This window comes from Paroedura picta, chromosome 4 (genome assembly GCF_049243985.1).
Source record: "Paroedura picta isolate Pp20150507F chromosome 4, Ppicta_v3.0, whole genome shotgun sequence".
Lineage (NCBI taxonomy): Eukaryota > Metazoa > Chordata > Lepidosauria > Squamata > Gekkonidae > Paroedura > Paroedura picta.
This window is the reverse complement of record NC_135372.1, coordinates 93,167,832-93,194,757: the sequence shown is the minus strand read 5'-3', so window position 1 is coordinate 93,194,757 and position 26,926 is coordinate 93,167,832. Positions and strand designations below refer to the sequence as shown.

The window sequence follows — 26,926 nt, the reverse complement described above, 5'->3', positions numbered from 1 at the left end:
GAAGTTATCGGTCTTGCACACAGGACATCAGGCTTTTAAATGTTACTGCAGTGCGATGGGATGAAACCATAGAAAAACGGCTCTTCCATCCTTGCTTTAGCTAAAGTCTACCATATTGCATGTGGTATCTGTGCTGGGATGATGGCATGCCTGCCCAGAAAACTCCATTGTTATAATATCTGGAGATGAATCAACCTTTATTTACTTTGAGTGGTGTGTTACTCCTTTGTCCTCAAAGATGCAGATTGTAATCCCCAAAACTCAATAGGCGCTGCCAAGGAGGCACTGTCTAATATCTATCCCCTGGGAATGGGTTTAAATGCTGCTGTTAGCTAAGTGTTGGCATAAATGAGGCCTTTCTAGGCTTCTGGAAGGGCTGATTTATGTTCATTTGGCTCCACTGACTCTCTCAGTGCAAGAAAGAGTCTTGGCTTTGATCCGGAAACTGCAACTGGAACAAAATGCATCTGCTAGGGTCCTCACTAAAACATCATGGAGGGCCCATGTTAAGCCGGTGCTTCATCATCTGCACTGGTTACCAGTTTGCTTCCAGGTCAAGTTCAAGGTATTGATATCAACCTTTAAGACTATACGCGGCCTAGGTCTCACTTATCTGCGGGACTGCTTGGTTGCTTATGCCCCCTGCAGGGCTCTTCGCTCTGCAGGTATGAATTTGCTGGTTGTCCTGGGCCCCCAGGATGTTCACCTGGTTTTGACCTGGGGCAGGGCCTTTTTGGTCCTGGCCCCAACCTGGTGGAATGAGTTCCCAGAAGAGCTGAGGGCCCTGCTGGAGTTATCAACTTTCCACAGAGTCTGCAAAACGGACCTGCCAGGCATATGGTTGAGGCCCAAGTGGAATCCTGATGTTTCCATCAGAGGATCCCCACCTCCTCTTTGATGCCTATTAGATCTGGCTCCTCACTCCCAGCAGAAGAAAACCTGAGCCTCTGGTTGAACGGGGGAAGGAAGAGGGAGGGGACTGGAAATGTTGAGCAAGAAGTCACCATCTGTCTTTCCATCTTTTTATTGTTGTATGGGGCTTTATTGTTTTAAAGCCTTTGATTGTGTGGAGCACAACAAATTGTGGCAAGTTCTTAAAGAGATGGGAATACCAGAGCATCTTATTCGTCTCTTGAGAAACTTATATGCAGGTCAAGAAGCAACAGTGAGAACAGAACATGGAATCACTGATTGGTTCAAAATTGAGAAAGGAGTTCGGCAAGGCTGTATACCGTCACCTTGCCTATTTAACTTGTATGCGGAGCACATCATGAGAAAGGTAAGATTAGAGGAGTCACAAATTGGGATAAAGATTGCAGGGAGAAATATCAACAACCTCAGATATGCAGATGATACCACTCTAAAGGCAGAAAGCGAAGAGGAACTAAAGAGCCTGTTGATGCGGGTGAAGGAGGAAAGTGCAAAAGTTGGCTTGAAACTCAACATCAAGAAAACAAAGATCATGGCATCCGGCCCTCTCAATTCCTGGCAAATAGATGGGGAAGAAATGGAGATAGTGACAGATTTTATTTTCCTGGGCTCCAAGATCACTGCAGATGGGGACTGCAGCAAAGAAATTAAAAGATGCTTGCTCCTGGGGAGGAAAGCTATGGCAAATCTAGACAGCATCCTAAAAAGCAGAGACATCACCCTGCCAACAAAAGTTCGTTTAGTCAAGGCTATGGTATTTCCAGTTGCAATGTATGGCTGCAAAAGTTGGACCATAAGGAAGATCGAGCGTCAAAGAATTGAGGCTTTTGAACTCTGGTGCTGGAGAAGATTCTTGTGAGTATCTTGGATTGCAAAGCAAACAAACCGGTCAGTCCTAGAGGAGATCAGCCCTGACTGCTCCTTAGAAGGCCAGATCCTAAAGATGAAACTCAAATACTTTGGCCACCTCATGAGAAGGAAGAACTCCCTGGAGAAGAGCCTAATGCTGGGAGCGATCGAGGGCAAAAGAAGAAGGGGACGACAGAGAATGAGGTGGCTGGATGGAGTCACTGAAGCAGTTGGTGCAAACTTAAATGGACTCCGGGGAATGGTAGAGGACAGAAAGGCCTGGAGGATCATTGTCCATGGGGTCGCGATGGGGCGGACACTACTTCGCACCTAATAACAACAACAACAATTGTTTTAAATGGTGTGAACTGCTGCAAGATCACTGGAAGAGCGGTGGTATAAAAATCAATAAGAAAGACACAATAGAAGCTGGGAAAAGACATTCAGTTTATATGCTCCCTATGACTGATTACACACAGGGAAGAAAGCTGGGCTGGCAGAGGCAGGGCAGTGGGCCTAATCCCTGAGTATGCATGAAGTTGCTTCCCGGTGGTGGAACATGGATTCCCTGTCTTGCTACGGTGGCCAGCAGAGGCCTGGCCAGGGCAGGCCTGTGCATAAGGGAAGATGTTTACATCCTCCTACATACCTATAGTGTTCTCTGCAGGGGCACAAAATGCCCCATTCAGCTTTGTGGTGCTGTGGAGCTGAATAGGGCATTTCTACACCCCCACATGAGCCTCTTGTGGCGCAGAGTTGTAAGGCAGCAGACATGCAGTCTGAAGCTCTGTCCATGAGGATGGGAGTTCAATCCTAGCAGCCGGCTCAAGGTTGACTCAGCCTTCCATCCTTCCGAGGTCGGTAAAATGAGTACCCAGCTTGCTGGGGGGTAAACAGTAATGACTGGGGAAGGCACTGGCAAAGCACCCCATATTGAGTCTGCCATGAAAACGCTAGAGGCCGTCACCCCAAGGGTCAGACATGACTCGGTGCTTGCACAGGGGATACCTTTACCTTTACACCCCCACAATGGTGGAATATAGCATGCCACTATCCCACCATCCTGTGGTGAGATGCCCATCCCCCCCCCTCTGCTGCCACTGCTACCAAGAGGCATGACAGAACTTTCATGCGCCAGAGTTGTTCATGTGCACACACAACTCCAGGGCAGACCTTGTGCACAGGGGGATTGTCTTGTTGCTGCCATGCATAATCAGTCTGTGAGAGAAATCCTAAGTAGGTCTAATCAGAATCCTACTGAGATCTATTTAATAGGGCTTACTTTCAGGAAAGTGTTCTTATGATTGTACCATAAGACCACTTCCCTGGAAGTAAGCCCTATTGAATAGATCTGAGTAGGATTCAGTCTAGTTCTGTCTTCCATTTGGAAACACCATGCATTAATAAACACAAGCCTATTTGTTTCCAGATGGAAGAAATAACTAGACTGCAGATTGCCACTAATGGTAGGTACTCAGGAGGAAAATAGATGTGAGGGCCAATCTGCACATTACCTGACTGGGTCTCCTGACATTTTAATATTTAAAAAAGTAGCAGCAGGTAATCTGAATTAGAACTGTGGCTCTGTAGTATTGTCGTGATCTGCTCTTCCCCTTGTGCTGCTTCTCCAGTTGCAATCACTTCCTCAGAGTTGGTATTAGCCCCTGTATGGAAAAAAGACTATGAGCCATGTGGCAGAACAGTCCTGCTCTAAACTTCAGGCCCAGGTCCTCCCTGCCCTTCTGCGTTTTCCCAACAGCAGGAATGGGCTTATTTCTCTGTGTTCAACCAACAGTGCCACCTGACCTTTGTAGGAATTGCCCACTTGGAGGGTCAGAGCTCCCAGTTTCCCTTCCAAGTTCTGAGGACTTGCCTCTGTGTCTCCTGGTCCTCATCTGTGGTTTACCATGGAGATAGATGGCTGCCATGTGTACCACTAAGGGAGGAGCCACTTGCCAGCTGACTGCCCTCTCCTTCCTCCTGGCACTCCTTTTAAATTAATGTGCCTGAGTTGATAGAGATCTATGTGACACAGGGAATCACTAACAGGATCAGAATTACAAAGTATTTATTTAAAAGAAAATGTTCACAAGCATATTCTTACCACAGCACCAGATAGAACAAGGAATTCAAAACAAATGGTCATGCAATTCCTCTGTCCCTCCCTCTGTACATGCCCTATCGGATGTTACATATATACGGCATGCTCCTTAGCTCAGAATGCTACAAATCTTTTATAGGTGTTCCATTACCTTCAAGGCTCTTTCAGCTGTGCAGGCAAGCACGTGGTAATAAGCATCTTCCTCTAGACCTCAGTTAAGAGCTTTGATGGAATCAGCACCCAAAAAGTCTTTGTTCCAAGGATTTTAAAAATCATCTCTCTTCCCCCCCCCCCCCCTGACCAGTTCAGGTTGGGTCAAAGAAGCTTTTCCTGAAGTCTCCAGGACTTTCTTCCAGAACAAATTAATATTCACAAAGCACAAGGCCCTGCATGGGGCATAAGACAGTAGGCAATCTCTCAGGTATGTGGGTCCCAGACTCGGAAGGACCTTAAAGGTCAAAACCAGAACCTTGAACCTGATCCAGGATACAACTGGCAACCACTGCTGCTGCCTCAGCATTGGCTGGATATGGGCCCTCCAAGGTGTTCCAGTGAGGACCCTAGCTGCTGCATCTTGTACCAGCTGCAATTTCCGAGTCCGGGACAAGAGAAGGCCCGTGTAAAGTGAGTTACAGAAGTCAATTCCGGAGGTGACCATCACGTGGATCACTGTGGCCAGGTGTTCCAGGGATAGGTAGGGCACTAGTAGCCTGGTGGGCTACTCTTGTGACCTGCACCTCCATAGAAAGGTAGGCATCAAAGGTCACCCCCCAAATTCCTGGCACCAGTTGCGGTGTTGAGTTGCACCCTGGCCAGGTTGAGCAAATGCGTATCCTGCCCTGCCCCTTTCCTTCCTAGCCACAGGACCTCCGTCTTGGAAGGGCTGAGTTTCAGGTGACTCTGCTTGAGTGATCGCAGTACCTAGATGGCATGTTTTGAGGTTATGGAAACTACATTTAGTGATCATAGCTATTTGAGGATCACATTTAAATGTAATAAAGACATATTCTTTTCTCCAATCCTGGGTGTAGCTGAAGGGACCTTTCCTGGACATAGGAAGCCTAAATGGTCAGAGCAATTACAGAATTTAATAGCATAAACTCTGATAAACGAAGAACTTTGGTCATGCCAGAATGCCATTCTACAATCTGGATCCAATGTTTTAAAGCACTATGAAAGGGTAGTTAGTTTTTTAAAACCTTTGTTTACCCAAAAGAATTCTCCAACCCCCTCTCTAAACTTTGAAAATGCTTGGTTCAATTAGGAGTGCAAAGCACTCAAAAAAGAATTAACAAAATGCATGAGGAGTATCAGGAGGGAAAATCCAGTTTTATAAGGTTAAGAATCAAATCTCAATATAAAGATTTACTTAGGGAAAAGAAACAGAGACACATGCCAAATGCATCTGGAACAATTTCTCATTACCCCCATACCTCATAAGGCAGCTATATCTGAACATATCTGACAAGGTTAAGGTAAGTGTTTCCAGATCTTTGACTCATGAAATATCAGTTGAAATGGGAGTTAAACAGGGGTGTGTATTGGCCCCTCTACTGTTTAAATATAAATGGTATAATGCAGAGATTGGAGGGACCGAATACATATGACCCTCCATTGGTCAATGAAAAGTTCTTATTGTGTTTATATGCTAATTATATGATTTTAATCTCCCAAACAAGAATTAGTTTAAACATGCTGCTGGATAATTTGGGTATATACTGGAAAAAAAGACACTTATAAACTACACAAAAAGAAAAATAATGATTTTGGGGGAGAAACCCACGAGATTTTCTTGGAGTATTCTTTTTGCACCCATCTAACAGTGTACTATATTCAAATATCTAGGAGTTACTTTTGATGATGATTTTAGCCATTCAGTCTTGGTGATCCAAGGCTCAGTGGTCTCCATGTCTTCCGATCTTGCACTTCTTCTTTTAGTTGTATGATGCTCTGGCCAGTGTCCATTTTGATAACTTTAATCACTTTAATTACTTTTAGTTTAATTACTGAAACACTATCCTGGAATGTGCACATGACAACAGTATGCATGATGGTGTTAAAAAGGATGGGAGCTATAGTCAAGTTCTTCTGCAAGGTGGGCTTCCAGTAGACATAGCCTCAAACTTTTTGCTAGTAAAATGATCCCCAACCCGCTGTATGGCACAGAAATCAGGGGATGGAAAAATGAAATTTAGAACCTTTTCAAAATTTATGTGATGTATTCTAGTACTGCCAAAAGAGACACCTGTGGTCTTTATGAAAGCTGAGCTTGGACTCCCTTCATTAAGAGCATGTGTGAATTTAGCAATCCCAACATATTGGGTGAAAAACAAAATAACAAATTTAGATTGTTTTAGCCATTAATGATATATGTTAGAGAGCTTTTGGGTTTAACAATTTAGTATAATCCAGTTACGGTATTCAGTCCCAGATGACCTGTTGAAGGATAAAGGAGTTAAGTCATGAGACTTGCAACACTGAACCTTTCACATGAATGCTGTAATGGATAGTTCCTTAATACCCCAAGCAACAATAGCCTTTTGGTTTAAATTAAAAAAAAAAAGATGCCAGAACACTAACTGGTGAACATCTCTGCTCATACCTTAACAATGGCTTTTACATCTATAAGGTTTCATGTATAAGGTTTCATCTTACATCTATAAGGTTTCATGTAATGCCATCAGCCCTTCTTTCTGGGTGATTTTCTTGAACTCCAATGTTTGTGTATCAATGGGATTTCAGAGATTTGAGAGTTTATGCATTATATTTTAGTCTGGCCACTTTATGTTGAACCTAGGAATCAATTCTTAATTAAGGTAATCCCTAATGTTCCTGCTATGTCAGAATATGATAAACTGACTTTCCTGCTTTCTGGCACTGATCCTTATGCATCCAGCAGAGCAGCTCTCTATGTACTGGCTGCTTGGAAGATCAAGGCAAAACCTGTTACAAGAAAATCCTATCTCCGTATTTTGGGCAATATGGGTAGAGTTCTAGTTTAACATATAGGCTGTAAGCTAGATACTTATGTGTCTAAGCTTGGGAAGTAGGGACAGAATATGTAGTTTTAATATATATATTCTTGTTATTTGTAGTATGTCATGGTTTTTTGTATATTGTGAAGGCCTTTGGCTGAGGACAACAAATTTTACGATGACTATAAAGACAGTGCATCAGGCCAAGGCTGGGTTGTCCCACTGGTAGCCGAAGGGTTATGAGCCATATCTGAAGAGTATGAGCTCCAGTTGAGTGTTATGAGGTCAGTCCCTGCCTGTGTCTGTGCTTCATACAGTGCTGTTTTTCTTTGTACTACATCTTGCTTTGAGAGCTCTGGACACGTGAGGCAAATGAAAGGACTGGAGTGTTGACAATGATAGTTCTATTCTCTGCATTATTCTTCTCTTCTAGAATATTTCCTGTCTCCCAACTGTGTGGTACTTCAAAGTTTTTGTGCTTTTCATGTTCAAAGGGTCTCATTAAAGGTCATTCTCCTCAGTTACTGAGAGTCATATTATACAATATGTAGGAGATTCTTGATGGGACTTCTGGTATTTACTTTAATGTTACATAGCAGCTATGAGGTATACCCTATTTGGATTGGGTCTATGGTATTGTTTCCTTGATAGAAATCAAACCTTTGATTTGCTACTTACTATGTTTTGTGGCCTCTTGATGAGCCTCTTGTGGCGCATGAGCCTCTTGTGGCGCAGAGTGGTAAGGCAGCCGTCTGAAAGCTTTGCCCATGAGGCTGGGAGTTCAATCCCAGCAGCCGGCTCAAGGTTGACTCAGCCTTCCATCCTTCCGAGGTGGGTAAAATGAGTACCCAGCTTACTGGGGGGTAAACGGTAATGACTGGGGAAGGCACTGGCAAACCACCCCGTATTGAGTCTGCCATGAAAACGCTAGAGGGCGTCACCCCAAGGGTCAGACATGACTTGGTGCTTGCACAGGGGATACCGTTACCTTACCTTTATGTTTTGTGGCAGCAATTTTTGAACTGTAGGTGGCCAGTGATGCACTTTCTAGTGGCTGATGAGACCACATGGAGAATGCTGAAGACTTTTCCCAGAGGAAAAAGTTGCAAATGCTGAATTTAAAACCAAACAAACCACTCCTCTTACTTTCTTATGTGGCAACTAAATATGTGTGGAGACGATAATAGGAAATTAATGCTCTTATGAGTTGCTGGAACATGGATCATGCTCAAATCTAACAGTATTTTCCTGCTTCTTTCTTCACTCTGTGCATTCAGCACAGTTGCAAAGGAGAACAAAGGAGAAGAGATAGAGTTGAATTTTAATTCAATTCCCTTTCTAGTAGCCAGTGCTTGCAAATATCATGCAAATGAAGACAGCATTCTTCAAAATAAAAGACTGTAAGGTTTGTCAAGGCGAGTACCATTGATTCTACTCCATGACCAGGTCAGAAACCCAAATGAAATGGGTCAATGGCTGCAGTTTCCTCCAGGAATGCTGATATTTGGTCCGCAGCAACCCAACTGGGGTTGGGCTAACTTCCCCAGAAATGCTAGATGCAAGATGGGGTAGAAGTTATTAGGCTCCCATGGGTCTAGAGATTTTGTTGTGGTGCAGGTTCACAAAGGAGGGCAATTCCATTTCATATCTTCTGGCATTTAGATGCCAGGCAGAGTAGTGCTCTTTAGAAACAAAATATAAAATCTTTGTTGTGGCTATTGTTTTGTTGCTGTTTACTTCTACTCATTCATGCTAGCCCCTTATTTTACATGCTGTGATGCTTTGCCTTTTACGCTGGTAAAGCGTATTTTTCATTGTATTTTTCAAACAGGAACTCTTTTTAATTTTTAGCCTTAGGGATTTGTATAAAAGGTGGGGTAAAAATGTTTGAATTATAAATATTAGGGGTCCTTAGGCAAGATTCTGGCTCTCATTTCAGTTCTATTCTGTAAAGGGGGGGCAGTAATGTCGTCAGGGCTGTCATATGGATTACGGAAGGTAATGTATGAGATGTGCTTTGAACACTCTGATGCATGAAATCCAGAATACTATGAGCACTAAGCATAGAAATATTTGTATAAATAGGGTCTTTGTGTGGGGAAGGGCAATTTCCAGATCTTTAATATGTGCAAAATCAGTGTGTGTGTGTGTGGGGGGGGGGGGAGCATTGACTCAAGCGATTTTCAGTATACAGTTTTGCAGTCAGCAGGGGAGAAGGCTTCTCCCCAAGCAGTGTTTGGGGTTTAGAGCCTGTCTATTTATTGCTTTCCCTAGCTCTTCCTGTGTGCTTCATCTGACCCTCTGGGCTCTGGGGGAGTATCTCTTGCCAGATGCTGTCAAAATATTCTGCTGTTGTTACATGAAATGGAGGACAGGCATGGGACGTGGTGTGTACAGAGAGGCCTTTACATGCAAATCTATCCCAGATTCCCTCTCCTGGGAGGTATAAATGAAGAGATGGTGCTGTGAACAATGGGGAGTTTCTCTTAAACACTAACATGTGATTCTCTTGCAGCCACAGACTTGTGTTAATGGCATGATGTGACTGTAATACTGCTAGAGGGATTTCTACCAAGCTCAGTCTGCTTACTCCCCCAGTACAGCAGATGCTTTATTTATGGATTGGAATGGATTTAGATTATTTACTTCATTTATAGTCTTCACTTCTCACTGAGACTCAAGATGGACTACAAAATGTTGGCCCTTTAAAAATATGATCAGACAGTATAAAATATCCAGTAAACAATGCGGTAAAGGCGGGATTCCAGAATTAGAAATCCATACAAACAGAAACGCATGACATACCGTAAAGTAATAGAGTGTACAAAGGCAGAAAAGACAATACAAGAAAAACAAGACAATAAATATTGTAGTAGACTATAGTCCTATTGTCTTTTTAAAGTGTCCTCCTGTTGCATTATATCCCCTTTATAAAAATAGCCTCCTGGATGTTTCTGTTTTGCAAATTCTATGGAATGAAAGGGGGGCCGGCACTAGTTACAACCAGTCCCCTGAACTGAACCCAGTATTTGATTGGTAACCAGTGGAGTAACCGCAGAGTAGGTATGATATGCATGCTTCACCTAGTTCCAAATAGTTGCCATTGCCCAAGTTGACTTTAAGAGCAGACCCATGTCTGATTTGTTATTGTGCTGTCTAAGTTTAGTTATTGTAATCCTATTGCATTGGATGTCTCATGCTTCCCAGTAAGGATGGTACTATAGGAGATGTTTGAGGGTCATATTCTAAAGGAAAGGATGTTTCATGCTATTATCAAGAGACCACGTTCTCTTGACAAAGCTTTCCCGTACCTGCAAGATGAAGGCAAGTGTTATATAAATAGAGTTCATGCTACAACTTTGAATTGGATATATAGTAAAAAGACATGATTGTCAGTAATATAGAATAGGAATAATATTGGAATATTGAAAACTTGTAAGGATAATTTTCACAATCATAGGAAGAAACAACCACTGATGAAAATCAACATTGAAAATGGCACGAATCTAGAGTCCATTTTGGTCATTAATCATTAAAATAGAGATTAGACACATTTTGATGTTTGATTCAATATCTTATTAATGTGTATTGTATAAATATTATACTGTATACAGATTCTAATAGCTTGGGACAGGTTCTCTCTTTTTTTCTGTTGGTACATTCTGGGCAGAGCCTGGTAATGTTACTCTACTCAGTGCTTATGTTACTCTACAAACATAATCAACAAATCAGTCCAAAGCTAGAGAGCCAAAGGTTCAGTCCCAGGATAAGGAAAAGAAGGTCCAGATCTTGGAACCAATGCAAAGAGCAAGATCTTGCCTCTCCTGAGAACACAAGCAAAGATTACCAAGAACAGAATACAAAGACAGTAAGCCAGGATAAAGCTGGTCAACTCACAAAAATATGTGGCATACAAAACAACTTTCTACACTGAGCCTTGTTCAGCATGTTCCTTTTATCTGCCTCATTAGCTGACTTATCCCCAAAACCCAGGTGTTGCTTCTTACTTCTGAGTTCATCATCCTCTTTGTGCAAGTCATTTGCTTCCCTGTCACCTTGTCATTCCAGAAGACTTTTTTCCAGGAATTAACACAGACTACTTCTGGGAGATCAGATGGGCACCCCTTTGTCTGTCTAGAGCTGTCAAGTATTCCCTTTTCTGTGCTCTGCTGGTTCGGGAGAAACCAGGGGCAACTGACTCTATGACCCCTGTGTCATTTCTTTCCCCTCTTGCCAAAATTAACAGTCAGGGCTTACCCCCCTTCCCTCACAGGCCCTGGCCGCTGGCTGGGCGACCTTCTGGAGGCCACTGATCATGGTCCCAGGCCCTCCCCCCTCCTCCCAGCTCATGCTCACTGGCTGCCTTATTTCTCGCAGTCAGTTGAGTAGAGTGGATTGGCCTAGAGGGGAATGTAGTCAGGGGTGGGACAGCCTGCCTGATTGGCTGTTCATTGGACAGATGGCCAATCAGGTATGCTATGAGTCCCTACTCCTCCCACCACTCCTTTCCCATTTTATTTATTTTCCAAGTGATGATGATAATGAAAAAGAAGAAGAAATTATGGTGATGATGATACTATTTAGCTATCTAAATTGAGAGTTTTGATTTTGCTTAATAGTCCTTCATTCCTGTCATTCAGAAATTTTATTTCTGGTTTTAAAAAAAATCAAATTGATCAAAACCAGTTTTTAACTGTTTTGTAATTGTTTCTTTTAATACCGTTTTTTAACATTGTCTGGAAGCAACCTCAAATTTGTAATGGCTTTTGGTTCCATGCCAAAATATGAATCTAAAAGAACTATACTGTTGTGCAAAACAAGCAGAACTATTAACACTACCCTTACCCAAACAAACATACACACAAATGTGGGCCAAGTTGAAAGTAAGCTTGCTTTTGACATACCATTGTATTCTGCGAGGCAGAATGGGGAAAAGTGATAATTGAGCACTTAGGGACAGAATCTGTAGCACATGTATTGGGGGAGTTAATGGGGTTTTATTGTATTTTGTATATTTTTAGTTTTGGAACTATAAAATACCTTGAGTCAGAAGGAAAGAAGAGTATAAATGTTTAAATCAATCCAACAATGGGATTATAAGAATGAAGATTGATCTAAAATGTGCCTAAACTTTGTGTGCCTTTTTTTCGCTAGAAAAAAATTCTCTCTGAAAAATTGTGGTTTTGTCATACATCTTGCATAGTCACAATATCTTTGCTAAATGCTGTCAGTATAGATCCTTCAGGCACGGATTAAATAACACTCAGCTCAGAGAAAAGTGATGTCTTTTACCTAGCCATCTCAGATTATGCTGGCCTTTGTCATTCCTGCGTCCCCAGCCTATATTTTGGGAGATAATAGCTCTTCCTATGATAAATGGTACCCTAAAGCCTCATTATTTGTGCCTCACCTAATCTATATTTCATGGTAATAGTCCCATGGTCATGGGCATTATTGCTTAAATAGCCTCTTCCTTGATCTTCTTACATGCTGAATTACGCCCAGGGAAACTGAAGCATTTGTTTAAAGGAGGAGCTGCCTGGTTCTCAAAAAGAACTGCAGGTTTTGCTATGAGTGGATGTATGACCATGCTGTACACATTCTTATCAGGGTACACTCTGTATGAATTGCATTTTAGCTGTCTATGGAGGCTAAAGTTTGACTAAACCAAGCAAGGATACTGAGTGAATTAGAAGGCTTGTGTCCAGCAGGTTTAGTGAGGAAATTCACTAATTTCTCCCCTTCCTGTCCTACTACTTTGGTTTTGGTGGAAATGATAAGAGGCAAATTTAATATTTAAAGTTCCCGCCTCTCTCTGAATCAAATGTGCTGCACATCCTTGGAAATTAAAAATATCTGAGTAGTGTGGAGTTATGTGGACAAAAAGCTCCTTACATCATTGTTTGTTTTCCCTCACAATTGACTTGAAAGGTGAAATTTGAAACCAGAGTGATATTAGACATTTTCTCTTGGGGAACTCAGTTCCAGGGCATTCAGCAGCAACATAGCACTGAACATGGGTAACTGACAGCATCTGGAGTTTGCAGAAGTTGGAACAGCCATCATACTTACAGCAGTGTCTGGATTTTCACAAATCTAAACAGATGTGGTTCTCCAGCGGGTGTCTGCAAAGGACAAGGCTGTTCCGTGTTACATTTGAAGTTCAAGTAGCTAATAGCAGATTATCGTGTCTTGATTTACTGATTTCCCAGAAATTTGACATCTTATTAGGCTGTAGTAACTGGAATCATTTGCCACTACAGAGTCTTAGAGAACTGGGGATGCTGAAGTAATGCTAAGCACTGTTCTTTCACTAGGGTGATGGAAACAGCTTGAATAAAGCAGAACCAGTCATTTTTGTTTCAGAGGCCAATGCTAGTATAGAGTAGACTTAGTTGATGTTTATTGGTCTCAGGGGAAGCCCATTCATAGAGACCTCCCACTTGTCATCCCCCGAGTCTCCTAGTAGAAAACTGGATAAGGAGAAAACATTTTTTAAACATGAAATTAATGTTTTCTCCCTTTTCCCCATTGTTTCTAAATCCCTGTTTTTGGCAAGTAGGTTTTCATTTCCTGGTTCTCTTTCAGGCTTCCCTGTAATCCCTCCCCTCCCCCCCTCCCATTTGTACATTAGTTCCTGTCTGAAATTGAATGAAGTCTGTCTTCCCAGAGACCCGCTTTTTAAAATAGAGGTCCTGGGGCAGATAATGGTAGAGTGGCACAGGTTCTCTGCTGCCAGTATTAATGAACCAACACATGTCTTCCTCTTGCTGCATGGGTACTGAGGATCTCTATAAATCTAGTGAGGTTCTAAGGCAAATGAGGAGGCTGGCTCTTGAGGTTTCAGTTACTGGGTGCAGTTGGAAATGTTGGAGTTCCAGAAAAATAGTTACTGGGTGTTGCAAATCTTTAATGAGTTATCTGCCTCTTGTTCTGTGTGCAAAAGAGAATGCATCCCATGATGAAATGCCTCTTCTTAGAAGGAAATAGGGTGACTATTTGTACATAATGACAATAATGGAAGTAAATATGATCTATGACAGGTCCTATCAAATCTAGTATGATAGGCTGCTGCCTACTGATTGTTGTATGAATGGGCTGCTTTGTGGCAATAAAATTTTTAAGTATTTTGTATTATGAAAAGCATAAGAGGTGCAACAGACTTACTGTTGTGACCTGCCCTGGGACTTTTGGGTGAAGTTGTAGGATATAAATTCCTAACCAAAATTAAATAAAAATAAAATCAGAATCTGATGACTCCAAATCAGACATTCTCAAGTGCATTGAGAAATCTGTCTGTTTGTCTGTCAGAATATTTATATCCTGTCTTTTAATCAAAAAAATCAATACTCAAAGTGGCTTACAAAAGAATAATTGTACCACAAGTTAAAATAGTCACTAAAAACTTTTGAACACAACACAAAGATTTAACTAAAACTGGCTTTCTGGTGGGGGGGGAGGAGTATTTTCAGCTGATACAAGAAGTCCTTTAAAGAAGGAACTATCTCCAGTCAAAAGAAGACCTCCTGCAAAAGAAGATCTCCTCAAACCAATGTATCTAATGAGTTCCTGCAGTAAGGTTTCTTGGCTGACCTCATGGCAGAAGCTGCTATATATGTGCAGGTGGAGGCAGCCAACCACATCCCTTTGACTCAAACCATTTCAGGCCTAATGGTTAACACTCAACACTTTATATTTATTTACGTAATTATTTTACTGTTGTTATAGCCCATTATTCTCAATGAGACACAAGGTAGTGTGTGACTTATGGCGACCCATACGGTATTCAAGGCAAGCAATTCAGTTTTCCTTGTTGGTAGGTAATCTGAACAGATAGTATTGGCATAATGTTGTCATGGCATTGTTAATGAATATTACTATTATGGATTTGGTCTCAAAATATTGAAACATTGAAAAGTTTATATAAGAATTTAATGGGAAAGAAAAGGGAGAGATATTTAACATTGAGAAACATCTAGGGTTTACCATTGCCTGCTTCTACAAAGTCTTCCTAGATGGTCTCCCATACAAGTATTAACCCTGCTTAGCTTCTAAAATTTGGCTACATGATACCTTTCCACATAACCCCGAAGGCAGCTGACAGAATATATATTCTAAAAAATTCAATCAGACAGAATGTCTGACAAGATATACCATAAACCAGGGGTAGTTAACCTGTAGTCCTCCAGATGTTCATGGACTACAATTCCCGTGAGCCCCTGCCAGCATTTGCTGGCAAGGGTTCATGGGAAATGTAGTTCATGGACCTCTGGAGGACCACAGGTTGACTACCCCTGCCATAAACGATAGAGTAGATTACAAAGAAGACAGTGCAGTAAAAGTAAGTTGATAATATTATGAACACTGCAATAGATTGCAATCCTCGACCCTTACAAATGCCTTTCTGCACTATTCCATTATACTACATTCTACTGGTCCTGGAATTCTGTCAGCAGCTAATGCACTTGGCATGAGACTGGAGTAATATGCTTGCTGTAGTCAGTGCCTGTAAGTGCCCCTGCTGCCTTATTCTGTACTATTTCAAACATCCGGACCATATTCAAAGGCAGCCCTGCGTACAGGGTATTAACAGTAGTTCATCCTGGATGATGCTAAGGCACCTATGACATTAGCTAGCTTCTTTTTCTTAAAAGAAAGGGCACAGCTGCGGAACTAAACTAATGTGGAAAAATGCACTGCTGGCCACCTTTATCATCTAGTCATCAGTGGTCACTGTGGTATCCTGGAGCATGAATGGTGAGCTTACTACTTCAGGGGAACTAAAATATTGTCTTGGGCAAGTTAAACACATATTCTTCATTGATCTTCTGTGTGGTCCCACATGGGGACTGTATATGAGCAGGCCTGCCATCCAAGAGGTTTTATGGCTAAAAAACCTCTAGAGGGCACTGTGTGCTGGAGCCAAAGCTTTTGATCCTGCCCAAGGAGCATGTGCAGCAGTGTCCCCACCTTCAGTTTCTCTTTTGCTGCTGAAGGAGTAGCTTGTGTTGTTGAGGTTTCTCTGTTCTTCATTGATATTAGGAATCCATGAGAATCTGTGTCTATATTGTGACCATGGTTCAGAAGACTTTATTTAAGAAATCCAGCTAATGTAGTGTTAAGATGACACATGAATATTGTCTTTTTTGTCTGGGTCAAGGAGGGTTAAGCATTTGTATAAAGTTTAAAAGAGTCTTTGTAACTGTCTCTCAGCTCACCGCTCTCCTTCATCACTGCCCCTACTGATCAGAAGGAAATTAGAAAACCTGAGTAGGAAGCTCTACTCTTCTTTGGCTCTTTCAAAATTACAAATTACTGGACACCAATTATTTCTTTGGGAACATATAGACTTATTTAATGAATTGTTGCCAGAAGATAAGAGGCCTTTGGTGAAAGTCTTCCAGACTGTTGTCAAAACAAATAAAAGCTGGCAAACATTCTGTTGACACTGCCTTACATGTGATGGCTAGCTACGTAGTTCTCAGACATCATTCCTGGTTGCATTCTATGGCCCTACTGTTAGAAACAAAGTGCAGGGTTGAAGATCTTCCTTTTGAGAGCTCAAAACCCAACAACTAAGTCACTGACTTCTCAGCAGGGAGCATCACAGTTTTTACAATGACTCTTTACATGCTATCAATGGCACCCTTACCAGAGGGCTCAAGGGATGCAGTATCCTCAGTCTAAACCTCTTTTCCAATCAGGGGATACTAAGAGAAGGGCCTTTACTCATACAAGGCCTATTGCTTCTGGTTCTTCTCCAAAATATGTCCCACATAATTAGAAGACAGGTTTTTGACTTTGGGGGGAGGGGCTGTAACTGTCAAATTTGGGGATCAATTAACTACTTGCCTACCTAGTTGGCAGTCTATTATCATGGATCAGTGGATCCTTGATATTGCTAAGGATGGTTACAAGCTAGAATTTAAATCTATGACTCCCTGTACCTTACAGCAGTGGTCACCAACCTTTTTATCACCGGGGACCGGCCAACACTTGGCAATTTTATTGAGGCCTGGGGGGTAGTCTTTTGCCGGGGGACATTGCCACCACCTGAGCCTCTGCTCCATTTGCTTTCCAGCTGGCGCCCCTGACTTTCCGCCACCCGCTGGGAGGCACTGCCAGCAGCAGCTGCGCAGTGCCATGCCGAGTGTGAGCCCCAGCCATGATGGCCGCTGGAGACCACCAAAGGTGAGCTGGTGGCAGAGTGGCAGGGCAGCCCCTGAGGCAGCAGCCGGGGAGGAGGACGAGGAGGAGCCGTGGCCCAGTACCGACTGATCTACGGACCAGTACCGGTCTCCGGACAGGGGGTTGGGGACCACTGCCTTACAGTACAGAGAGTGTATGGTCCCTTCATCTAAGCTCTTTGGCTCTCAAATCACTCATTGATAAAGGAGCAGTAGAGGAGGTTGCCAGAAACCCAGTTTTCAGAGGTATTCTGTTCATGCATGTTTACTGTTGACAAAACAGATGGGGTGTAAGACCCGATTTGAATTTATGATGGTTAAATATTTATTTGTAAGATTTGCATTTTAGAATGGTTGATGCTCCTGCAGTTCTAAAGTTACTGCAGCCTAACTGCAGGCTAATTGACATAAAGATGCATACTTTTATATTTCTATTCATCCTGCATATAGGAAGCTCTTAAGGATCAAGTGTGATTTCAAATTGCTGTGCTTTCTTTTGGGTTAGCTACTGTCCTCATGGTGTTCACAAAGTGCTTTGTTCCTGTTGCTCATTTCATGTTAAAAGGATACAACATCTTCCCATACCTTGATGATTGGCTTCTAGTGGCAGATTGTGAAAATACGTTGGTTGATTATTCTAACTTATTCCTAGAATTTGGGGCTTACAGTCAACTGGGAGAAATCCCATCTGATCCTTACTTAGAGTGCTCAGTTTATCATATGTTTTGATCCAAAGCAAGCTAAAGGTATTGCTACTGTGTTCCTAAACGGAACAAAAAATGGCCCTGCCACCCTCCGGCGTGGTTTAACCTTTCTGCCCCGGCTGCCTCGTGTGGAGGTACTAATCCACGGTGGAACATGTCCAGTGGGGAAAATCTTTCCCTGTCTGGACCCAGGAAGAGGTGGGGGGAAATGCCCTGTTGCAAACTCCTGGCAGCAACCCAGCGCAGTGCTGCCAGTGTGGAAAGGGTCTTAGCCCCACCTACCTCAAAGTGGAAAGGAAGGGAAGCTGATTGTAAGCTGCTTTGAGACTTTCAGGTAGTGAAAAACAGGATATAAAAACTTGATCATCTTCTTTTCTCACAGTTGATGTGCAAACCACTTGAACATGTCCTTTAGCTTTACTATCCATGAAAGTTTTTAGTCCCTTACTCCACCTCAGCAGGGTAAGTTAGTGAGCTGGGTGCTTTGTGGGCTGGCCCCCCTTTCTTGAAATTCTTTCCTGAACAGGTAGCTTTACATCCTCGTTTGACGCTTGTACCTAAGGTGCTGTCTGAGTTCCATACTTCTCAGGAAGTTATTTTACCTGTGCTTTTCCCCCAGCCTGAGTATGAAGATGGTAGGCCTTTGCAGCATTTGAATGTCAGAAGAGCTCTCTTATTTTACCTTAAGGGAACTCTAGAAGAAGAAAAATAGTTGGTTTTTATACTCTGCTTTTCGCCACATAAAGGAGTCCCAAAGTGACTTACAATTGCCTTGCCTTCCTCACCCCACAACAGACATCCTGTAAGGTATGTAGGGCTGAGGGACCCCTGACAGGTCTGCTCTGTGAGAACAGTTATATCAGGACTGTGATGAGCCCAAGGTCAACCAGCAGCCTGCATATGGAGAAGTGAGGAATTAAGCCCGGCTTGCCAGATGTTAAAAATCTTGGGAGACAAGATGGAAACCTGAGAGACTCCTGAGAGATTCCGTAAGCTAATGATATTGCAGCCTCATCTTCTGAAACCTCCCTTCTAGAACAGGGGTCTCCAGCAGGTAGCTTGTATCATACTGGTGGCTCCCTGCTGCTGGTGGATCCCTTAGAAAACCCAGGAAAATATCACAAAGAAAATCTGCTGTAAGCTTTTAAAAAATAATTTGCTTCATGAGGTTTTCTCTGTGCTGTTTATCTGAGAGCATCTAGACTGAACTTGGTAACAGGCAATCAGGCAGGACAGAGATAGATTGGGGTACTTTTAATTACTCAACAGAAGCTGTCATTGAAGAAAAAATGGGTGACTCCTGTTCCAAAGGGACCAAAACTATCTTTGACAAGACTTATAGACAGCTGTGCTTACCAATAAAAGGAGTATGTCGTAGATAAAATTGAAATTTCTAAAATGTTTGAAATTTATTGGCAGTGTGCATAACTGTTTGTGTGCTCATTACTGTAATGGTACAAGTTGTCTAATTTGATTTTAAATTAAGAAAATGATTGAAGCTCGGCATATATGAATTGTTACATCCATGGGTTCAGAGGCCAGGACACCATTTGAACTCTTTATCGTGACTCCAACATGATGGTACAGAGAAGCGCAACTGAACTGAAACTGAACTAAGGATATAGTTGGTGAAAACACCAACTTATATATAGGACAGTACAATAGATCTTCTTGCCAGCGCACGCTATTGGTCAGTTTCACTTTAAACTGACTGGGTCCGGCAGTCTGGATCAAGCCATGCATTGGCTGATTTCAGTGCAGGATTGTGATCCTGCCTCAGACCTAAAGCTGTGTCCTCGGCAGAACTACAGACACAACAAATGTGCCTATCCTTTTCCTTTCAAACTATGCATTTTCTTCTTCTCTCTTTCCTCCTGTATGTTTGAGGGTGACGTCTAGTGTGATGGTGGGAAAGAAAAAAGCATGTGGGTGAGCTGGCTGTTAGCCCACTTGTTTGTGCTCTGATTCTTAGACCATCTGCTCATTCTGCATTTATAGACGCAATAAAAATTCTTTAAAGCATCTTTTCTCAACTTTTTTATTGTTGAAAACCCCCTGAAAGGTTCTTCCGGTTTTGAGAACCCTCAGAAGTGGCACAATTGTACAGAATATGATTGGGGAGCATAGCTGTGTAGACACCCACCCAGGGCCCCTGCCTTTCCCACACCTTCCAGGCTCATCATTGGCCATTTTGGGAGGGGTGGGTGGGCCAACATAACCATATATAGTCATATCACCAACATATATAAAACATTACATCCCACTCATTAGGGAAACCCTTCCAGGGCTGTCAAGAAACGCAAGGGTTTCACAAAAGGAAGCCTGCTTTAAAGGTTCATAGCCTGCTGATATTACTACTTCCCATTTCCCAACTAGTCTGAGGTGGCTTCATGCAGGCAGTCTCAGGATTGGGCTAATGCTCTTACTGTAGAGATCTAATAGTCCCTCTTAAGTTCAGTGGCAGGAAAATATATTTGATTGAGCCTGACAGGTTCAGGATTTCCTCCAGTTTCCAGGGCATTTTCACTAGATCAATTAAATACTTTTGGAAACTGTTCCAGACTGCACGTGTCCATCTCTTTGACTTTTTCGTCATAGTTACAGAATAAAATAAGAAAATTGAGAAGGTTACCTTGGTACTCCCCATCCTATCTCTTGGGATTGAGAAAGTGCTCAGATCTGAGTGCAGGCCAGAGAAGACATGAAAGAAGAATCTTTCAGAGAAGGGTTGATCATTAAACAGCCAGTTAAGGTTCTTAATCAACTTTCTTTCCGGAGAGTTAATGACTAACCAGCAGTTGCTAAGCAAAAGTGGGGATGAATTAAACCTTTTTTGAGTAGAATTGTGTTAGGATGTATTCTGGTATCTAAAAGAAGACTGAGGAGGAGTCAGATTTGAGTAGGGAATAATAAGACAGAATCTTCTCTGTGGGGATCTTCCTGGATCAGAAATGTCTATACAGTGTGGCTCCTTGGGGAGGCGGGGGGAGGCTGGCAAAGGGGAAAATCTCCATCTTGGCCTTGAGGCCATCGCTTTCACTGTAAGAAGAGAGCCCATTTGTGTTTTGGATGCCAGCCCAATTGGTTCCCCTCTCTATAAATGTTGGCTTTTGCTGATGGAACTGAACAGCCAGACCATTGTATACATCAGGGTTACTGGAGAAATTGCCTAAGTGGTGTTTTGTATAGTGTGCTAGTGTGCTCTTTTTTTGGGTTGTTTGTCTCCTCCCCCTCTTTCTGCAGAGATTCAGTTGTCATGGCAATCATGTCATGGGGACTGCTGCTTTTCCATCCTGGCTGACACAGAAGGGGCTCATGGGCTACCAGTGAAGCAGCCTCTCAATTTGCATAAAGTGCTCTGTGAAAATTAGTCACAGGATATGCGGCTTGCTGGTGCACGATATATCTCTTGCAGAAGCTGCTAGAATTGTAGCCCTCTGAACGTGAACTGTTCCATTTCACATGAATTGGGGGCCCATCAGCCACACAGTCACCATGCCATGTGAGTTGGGCAATGTGTGGCTTGTCCATGCATGTTCAGCATACCAACATAACCCTGATTTTCCAGTGTTCTGTCTTGCATGAATGGATTCTGTATGTACATGAAAAATCCATGTGTTGCCCAGTTCACACAAGACAGGGTGGCATGAGTCTGGTATACAGTGGTGTAACATCTGTTTGCAGTGCAAGTAAGTTTTGGGTTAAATCCTGTTAATCACATGGGTGGTGAAAGACCTCTGCCTGAAAACCTGTTTAGCTGCTGCCAGTCAGGGTTGTCAATATTGACTTTGATGGACCAGTGATCTAATTCTTTGTTTTATTTTCAGATTTGTATGCTGCCCTTCCTTCCCCAAAGATTCAGGGCCACTCACAACATTTCACATATGCTACACACAGACCCCATACATATTCTGTATACAAAAGCTTTATATATGATATTGACCATATGGATCAGGTGTATGATGGAAATCCACATGCTCCTGCCAAATGTGTCTGGCATGCTTCCAGTTTGTGTGATCAGAATACAATATAAAATCTGTAGAAGGCTTGTGAGATGTATCGAAGGAGACTCTCATTCTTGCCAGCTTGGCTAGAATTTCAGATGCAAAGGAATATCATGGCCCCCGCTCAGGCTCAGTTGTATTACACCCCCCACCTCTAGGGAGGTCTGCTTGGGGGAGGGACTTTTTTAGCCGCCAATCTTTTGTGGATGGAGGAGGCTTTAGAGCAGTGGTCCCCAACCACCCGGCCGCGGCCCAGTGCCAGGCTGTGAAGGCCCTGGCACCAGGCCGCAGCTCCCTCTCCCCGCCTCACCCCCACAGTGAGAAACTTCCCGGGCCGCAAGTGGCCCGGAAAGCTTATTTTTGCGGGGGGGGGGGGGAGAGGGAAGCACGGCCACTGGCACAAACGTGCATGCGTGGCAGGTCTGCGCATGTGTGTTTGCACCATGTGTGGCTGCAAATGCAGCAGTTCCGCGCATGCGTGGCAGTTTCACACATGCATGTTTGCAGCTGTGCATAGCGCAAACATGCGTGCGCAAACCTGCAGAGCATGCGCTGCTGCCGGATTGCACTCCCCCCCCCCCACCGGTCCGCAGCCTTAAAAAGGTTGTGGACCACTGCTTTAGACTATAATAGGTTTTATGTGGGGCTTTTATGGGGGTTTTATGCTGTAAGCCGCTGCAAGTCTTCAGAAAGTGGCAGGATGTAAGCCTAAGTAATAATAATAATAATAATAATAATAATAATAATAATAATAATAATAATAATACACACCACCTTTCATTAGACATTTTTGGTGTGTTCAACCCTTGATTTGTGCCTAGTTTTTACAAGACAGCTGGAAAGCCTGGGCTTAGAGCAGTGCTGAACTGGTCCTGATAGCTCCAAAATGAGGTGCAAGAAAACATCCTTTGCCATCTCCATGTTTTTCAGGTGGCTGTTTTTGTCAGTCTTTGAAGGATTCAGCCATCACAGATAAGACAAAAACCTTAACAGAACTTCCTTTGTGCAAGGCAAAGGCATTAATGATGCACTTCCACTGTGCCAGTTTGTGACCCTTCCTCAAAACCCTGATGAGCTCGAAGTCATAGAAACACAAGTCCACTTTGCCACACATTCTCTCTGCATATGGACTTTGGCCCAAGCCCAGTGGTGCCTATCTGTGCGTAGATGTCCTTGCTAATTGCATATCCCCACCATCTCTCAACCAAGGAGGCACAGCAGATGGTACCACTGTGAAGGTATTAAGTCTTAAGATGACCCCCCACACACACCTTTTGCTTAATACTCCCAGCCCACACACAGCAGGGTTAAGCCTCTGTGGCCTTTTGGGCAAGTTTATATTATCCCTCCCCCCTGAAAAAGGAAGAGAGGGCAAATAAAGGCAGCAGCTTGCATGAAGGACTTGGAATGGAATAAGCCATCAATGGGTCTTTTCTATTGTGGATTTGCAAGGTCCTTGTATTGGATGAATAAAGCCCTTTGTGCCTGTAGCACTCTTGCATTCACCAAGCTATGACACAACTCAGAAGGGGGACACCTGCCAAGTCATGTTAGCAATGTCACCTTGAGACTGCTTAAGCCTGGGTTACGCAGCATAATAGCTTAGCTACTTCTATCACTGCTGTAAAGCTGTCAGTTCTTCGAGGTGCAGGAGGTGTGTGTGGGGTAAGCTGTCCAGGACTGGGGAAGGGGGGGAGGTGATGAGACAGCCTTGTTATGACAATCTGATCCTACGAGAGTTATTCCCTACCCATGGATTCATAACTAGAGCTCCCTGGGAATCCCCAGCCTTTCCCCATATCCTGCCTCAGTGGTCTCGGCCACACTTCTGGCCTAGTTCTGTGGCTCCTCAATGCCTGAAAAATATTTCGGGGTCAACAGATGGAATGGCTGCTCTAAATTATGATTGATTTCATAAATTATTGAGAATCTGCCAAAGAAGGATACCTAGTAGCTGCAGCTTTCACATAGGTATGACCAAGAATTTGTGCATACCCAGTAAGACCTTTAACAGTGATTTCTCCCACTTTTGGTTCAGCAGACTCCCTTCACACACACACACCGCACACCATGCCATGTTACAAACTCCTTTTGAAACATGCACTGAATTTCAGCAGTTACCTGTAAACCAGCATGGAGTCCTGCTGTTCATGAAAATGAAGCCCAAAGCCTTGCTTGGGAACAGAACAGTAATGTTGTTTTCTGGAATTTAATGCAATATTGTTAAAGCTCAGTGGGATCTCTATAAACAATAGCTGGAGGAATGAGATGCTAAATTCGAGTATCAAAATGGTAGTTGTAGACCCTCAAAGCTGTTCCTCTCGGGCTGCCGACTAGCCTGTCTAAGTCTCTTCTTAGAAGAGTCCAGGGACAAGATGGAGGTCATGGGACCGTGTCAGTTCATCCTTCCTTTTGCTCTCCTGCCAGGGGTCTAATATCAACAATACTATTTTTGTTCTTTTTTTAAAATATGGTCATTGTGCTAATCTTGTCTGGCATTGTGTCTGTACCTCTTTCATTTCATGGCCCTTTGGCCTCAGTATTAATGCTTTTCTTTTCCCATCTCTTCCCATATCTATGTGTGTGTGGGTGTGTAATCTATTTGCCAACAGAAGATTAACACTTCTTGCTGACATGGAAGTGATGAAGTGAGCTCTAGTCTGTGCAATTTTAGTATTTAAAGTACCATTGGATTATTTGTTTTTTTCTGCTTAGATAGAGGGATAATTTGGGTTTGTTGCGTTTTAGGGTTGGTTGACAGGTTAGCCCGTATTATTGCTGTAACAGAGCAATACTGCTGTAGCTTATTCCAGGTAAGTTGACTTGTTATGGCATTTTACGTGTGACTGTGCCTAACTAAAATCAACCTAGATTAAATTTTGTGCCTTGGCTTAATATCAGAAGCCTCTTTGGCTGGGATGTTTGCACCATGTAGTAACAGCTGGTGTGGGATCTCCCTTTTCTACTGTAAAAAATGGTTTAGGGAATAATTGTCTTTGTTCAATTTTCTGCAGGATCCGTCCTCAGATGCCAAAGGAGAAGATCGAAGGATGTCATATCTGTACATCAGTGACGCCTGGCGAACCCCAAGTCCTCCTGGGAAAGGACAAAGCCTTTACCTACGACTTTGTCTTCGATCTGGAAACGTGGCAGGAACAGATCTACACAACCTGTGTGAGCAAACTCATCGAAGGCTGCTTCGAGGGTTACAATGCTACGGTGTTGGCATATGGCCAGGTATGGAAGTCCCTTGCCCTCTTCTCAGTCTTTGTCATGAGCAGAGAGAACCTCACAACAACCTTGTCAGGTAGGTTAGGCTGAGACTGTTTGACTGGCCCAAGGTCACCCAGGAGGCCCTCTGTGGCAGAGTGAGAGTTTGAATTTTCAGTCAAACCTCCTTAGCCAAACTTATCTCACAGTACTGTTGAGGATAAAACAGAAGAGAGGAGAATGATGTACACAGCTGTGTGCCCTCAGCGAGGAGAAAGTGAGTATGTGTTAAATACCGTCAAGTTATTTCTGATCCATGGTGACTCTATAAATGAGTGGTCTCCAAATGTCCTGTTGTTAACATTTTGCTCAGGTTGCTGTAGTGGTTAAGATTGACAGCCTAAAGAGCTAGGTTTTATTCCCCACTTCTCCTCCACAGGCAGCCAGCTTGGGCTAGTCACAGTTCTCTAAGAGCTCTCTCAGCCTCATCTACCTCACAGGGGTGAGGAAAGCAAGGCGATTGTAAGCTGCTTTGAGACTTCTTTGGGTAGTAAATATGTCTGGCATTAACCACTGCCATGATTTATACTATCTGCTGCTTTACCCTACCAAGTGATTCCCTTCTGTAACCCCAGTGATCCTGATGATTTCTGCAAGTATGCCAAGAGTTTCTTGTTTGAAGTGCCATTTCATGATTGTTGGATTAACTTTATGTCTGGATATCCCAGCTCTGTCTGCCCACCCAGGCCTCCAGGCCGGAAATCGGACATTGCAGTGACCCCCAAAGCCACAAGGAGCCCCCCCCTCGAGGGCTCATGGGCAGTGGTCCCCAACCTTTATTAGGCTGGGGACCGGCAGGGCATCGGGCCGCGCCCGCGGGGAACGCGCCCGCGCGGGCCACGCCCACGCCTCGGGCCGCGCCCGCGCGGGCCACGCCCACGCCTCGGGCCGCGCCCGGCCGCGCCCGCGGATCGGGCCACGCCCGGAAACCACGCCCGCGGGTCGGGCCGCGCCCGCGAGCCACGCCCGCGGATCGGGCCGCGCGGGCGCGGCCTGGACGGGCACAGCCCAGCCCTGATTCCCTCTCCCCGCCCTCCCGCAGTAAGTAGCTTCCCGGGCCGCAAGCTTGCGGCCTGGGAAGTTTTTTACTGCGGGGGGGGCGGGGAGAGGGAGCCGCGGCCCGGCGCCATGGCCTTTGCGGCCCGGCGCCGGGCCGCGGCCCGCAGGTTGGGGACCACTGCTCATGGGGACAAGACCACCAGTGGGAAGTTGCCCCTGGGCCAGGTGACAAAGACGGCAGAGTTAGCCCAGACAAACCCAAACCCAGCAAAGCGGCTTGGCAACCTCCCCTCCCCTGGCAGGGAGGGAAATGTGACGTGTCTCAGCACAGGGAGCTCAGGTGCAGAGCATTGGCAGGGCTTACCAGCAGGGCTCCAGGGAGAAGAGGCCGTCGCCAGGGGCCAGGGCCCAGCAGGCAGGACACAAAAGGAGGTAGCCCAAGGCTTGGAGCAGAGCACGGCAGCCATGGCTGCCCTCCAGGATCACAAGCAGGGAAGGAACAGCCAGCAAGACACCGGCGATAGAGGGCATGTTTAAAGTAACCTCAGGTAACAGGAATCCAGAGCTAGAGAGGCACCGAGGGATAAAAATTGTGAAGAAGCACAGCAAGGTGGTGGGTGATAAGAATGGCAAGATGAGTGGAAGAGAGACGGTTTGACATGGGAGAGGAGGTGGAGAAGACAAGCCAAGAAGAAAGGCAGACTGGAGGGTTTGGAGGTTGGTGGGGGAAGAAGAAGAAGAGTTGGTTCTTAGATGCCACTTTTGTCCACCAGAAGGAGTCTCAAAGTGGCTTACACTCGCCTTCCCTTTCCTCTCCCCACAACAGACAACCTGTGAGGTGGGTGAGGCTGGGAGAGCCCTGATATCACTGCTCGGTTGAAACAGCTTTATCAGTGCTGTGGTGAGG

General features: G+C 44.0%; 2 protein-coding genes across 5 annotated transcripts in view; one reads left to right on the top strand and one right to left on the bottom strand.

Moving 5' to 3' along the window:
• RPL10A (ribosomal protein L10a) overlaps positions 1 to 26,926 on the bottom strand; it is a 486,091-nt gene that overhangs the window by 118,597 nt on the left and 340,568 nt on the right. The window lies entirely within an intron of this gene.
• The window catches only part of KIF21B (kinesin family member 21B), a 91,945-nt gene that overhangs the window by 11,227 nt on the left and 53,792 nt on the right, over positions 1 to 26,926 (top strand). For all 4 annotated transcript variants that reach the window (XR_013230369.1, XR_013230368.1, XM_077334254.1 and 1 more), the window contains exon 2: positions 24,765 to 24,987. Coding sequence is in view for 2 of the 4 variants with exons in the window: in XM_077334254.1 (XP_077190369.1) it covers positions 24,765 to 24,987 (223 nt within the window). In the remaining 2 variants the exon portion in view is untranslated. The remainder of the gene's footprint in view (positions 1 to 24,764; positions 24,988 to 26,926) is intronic.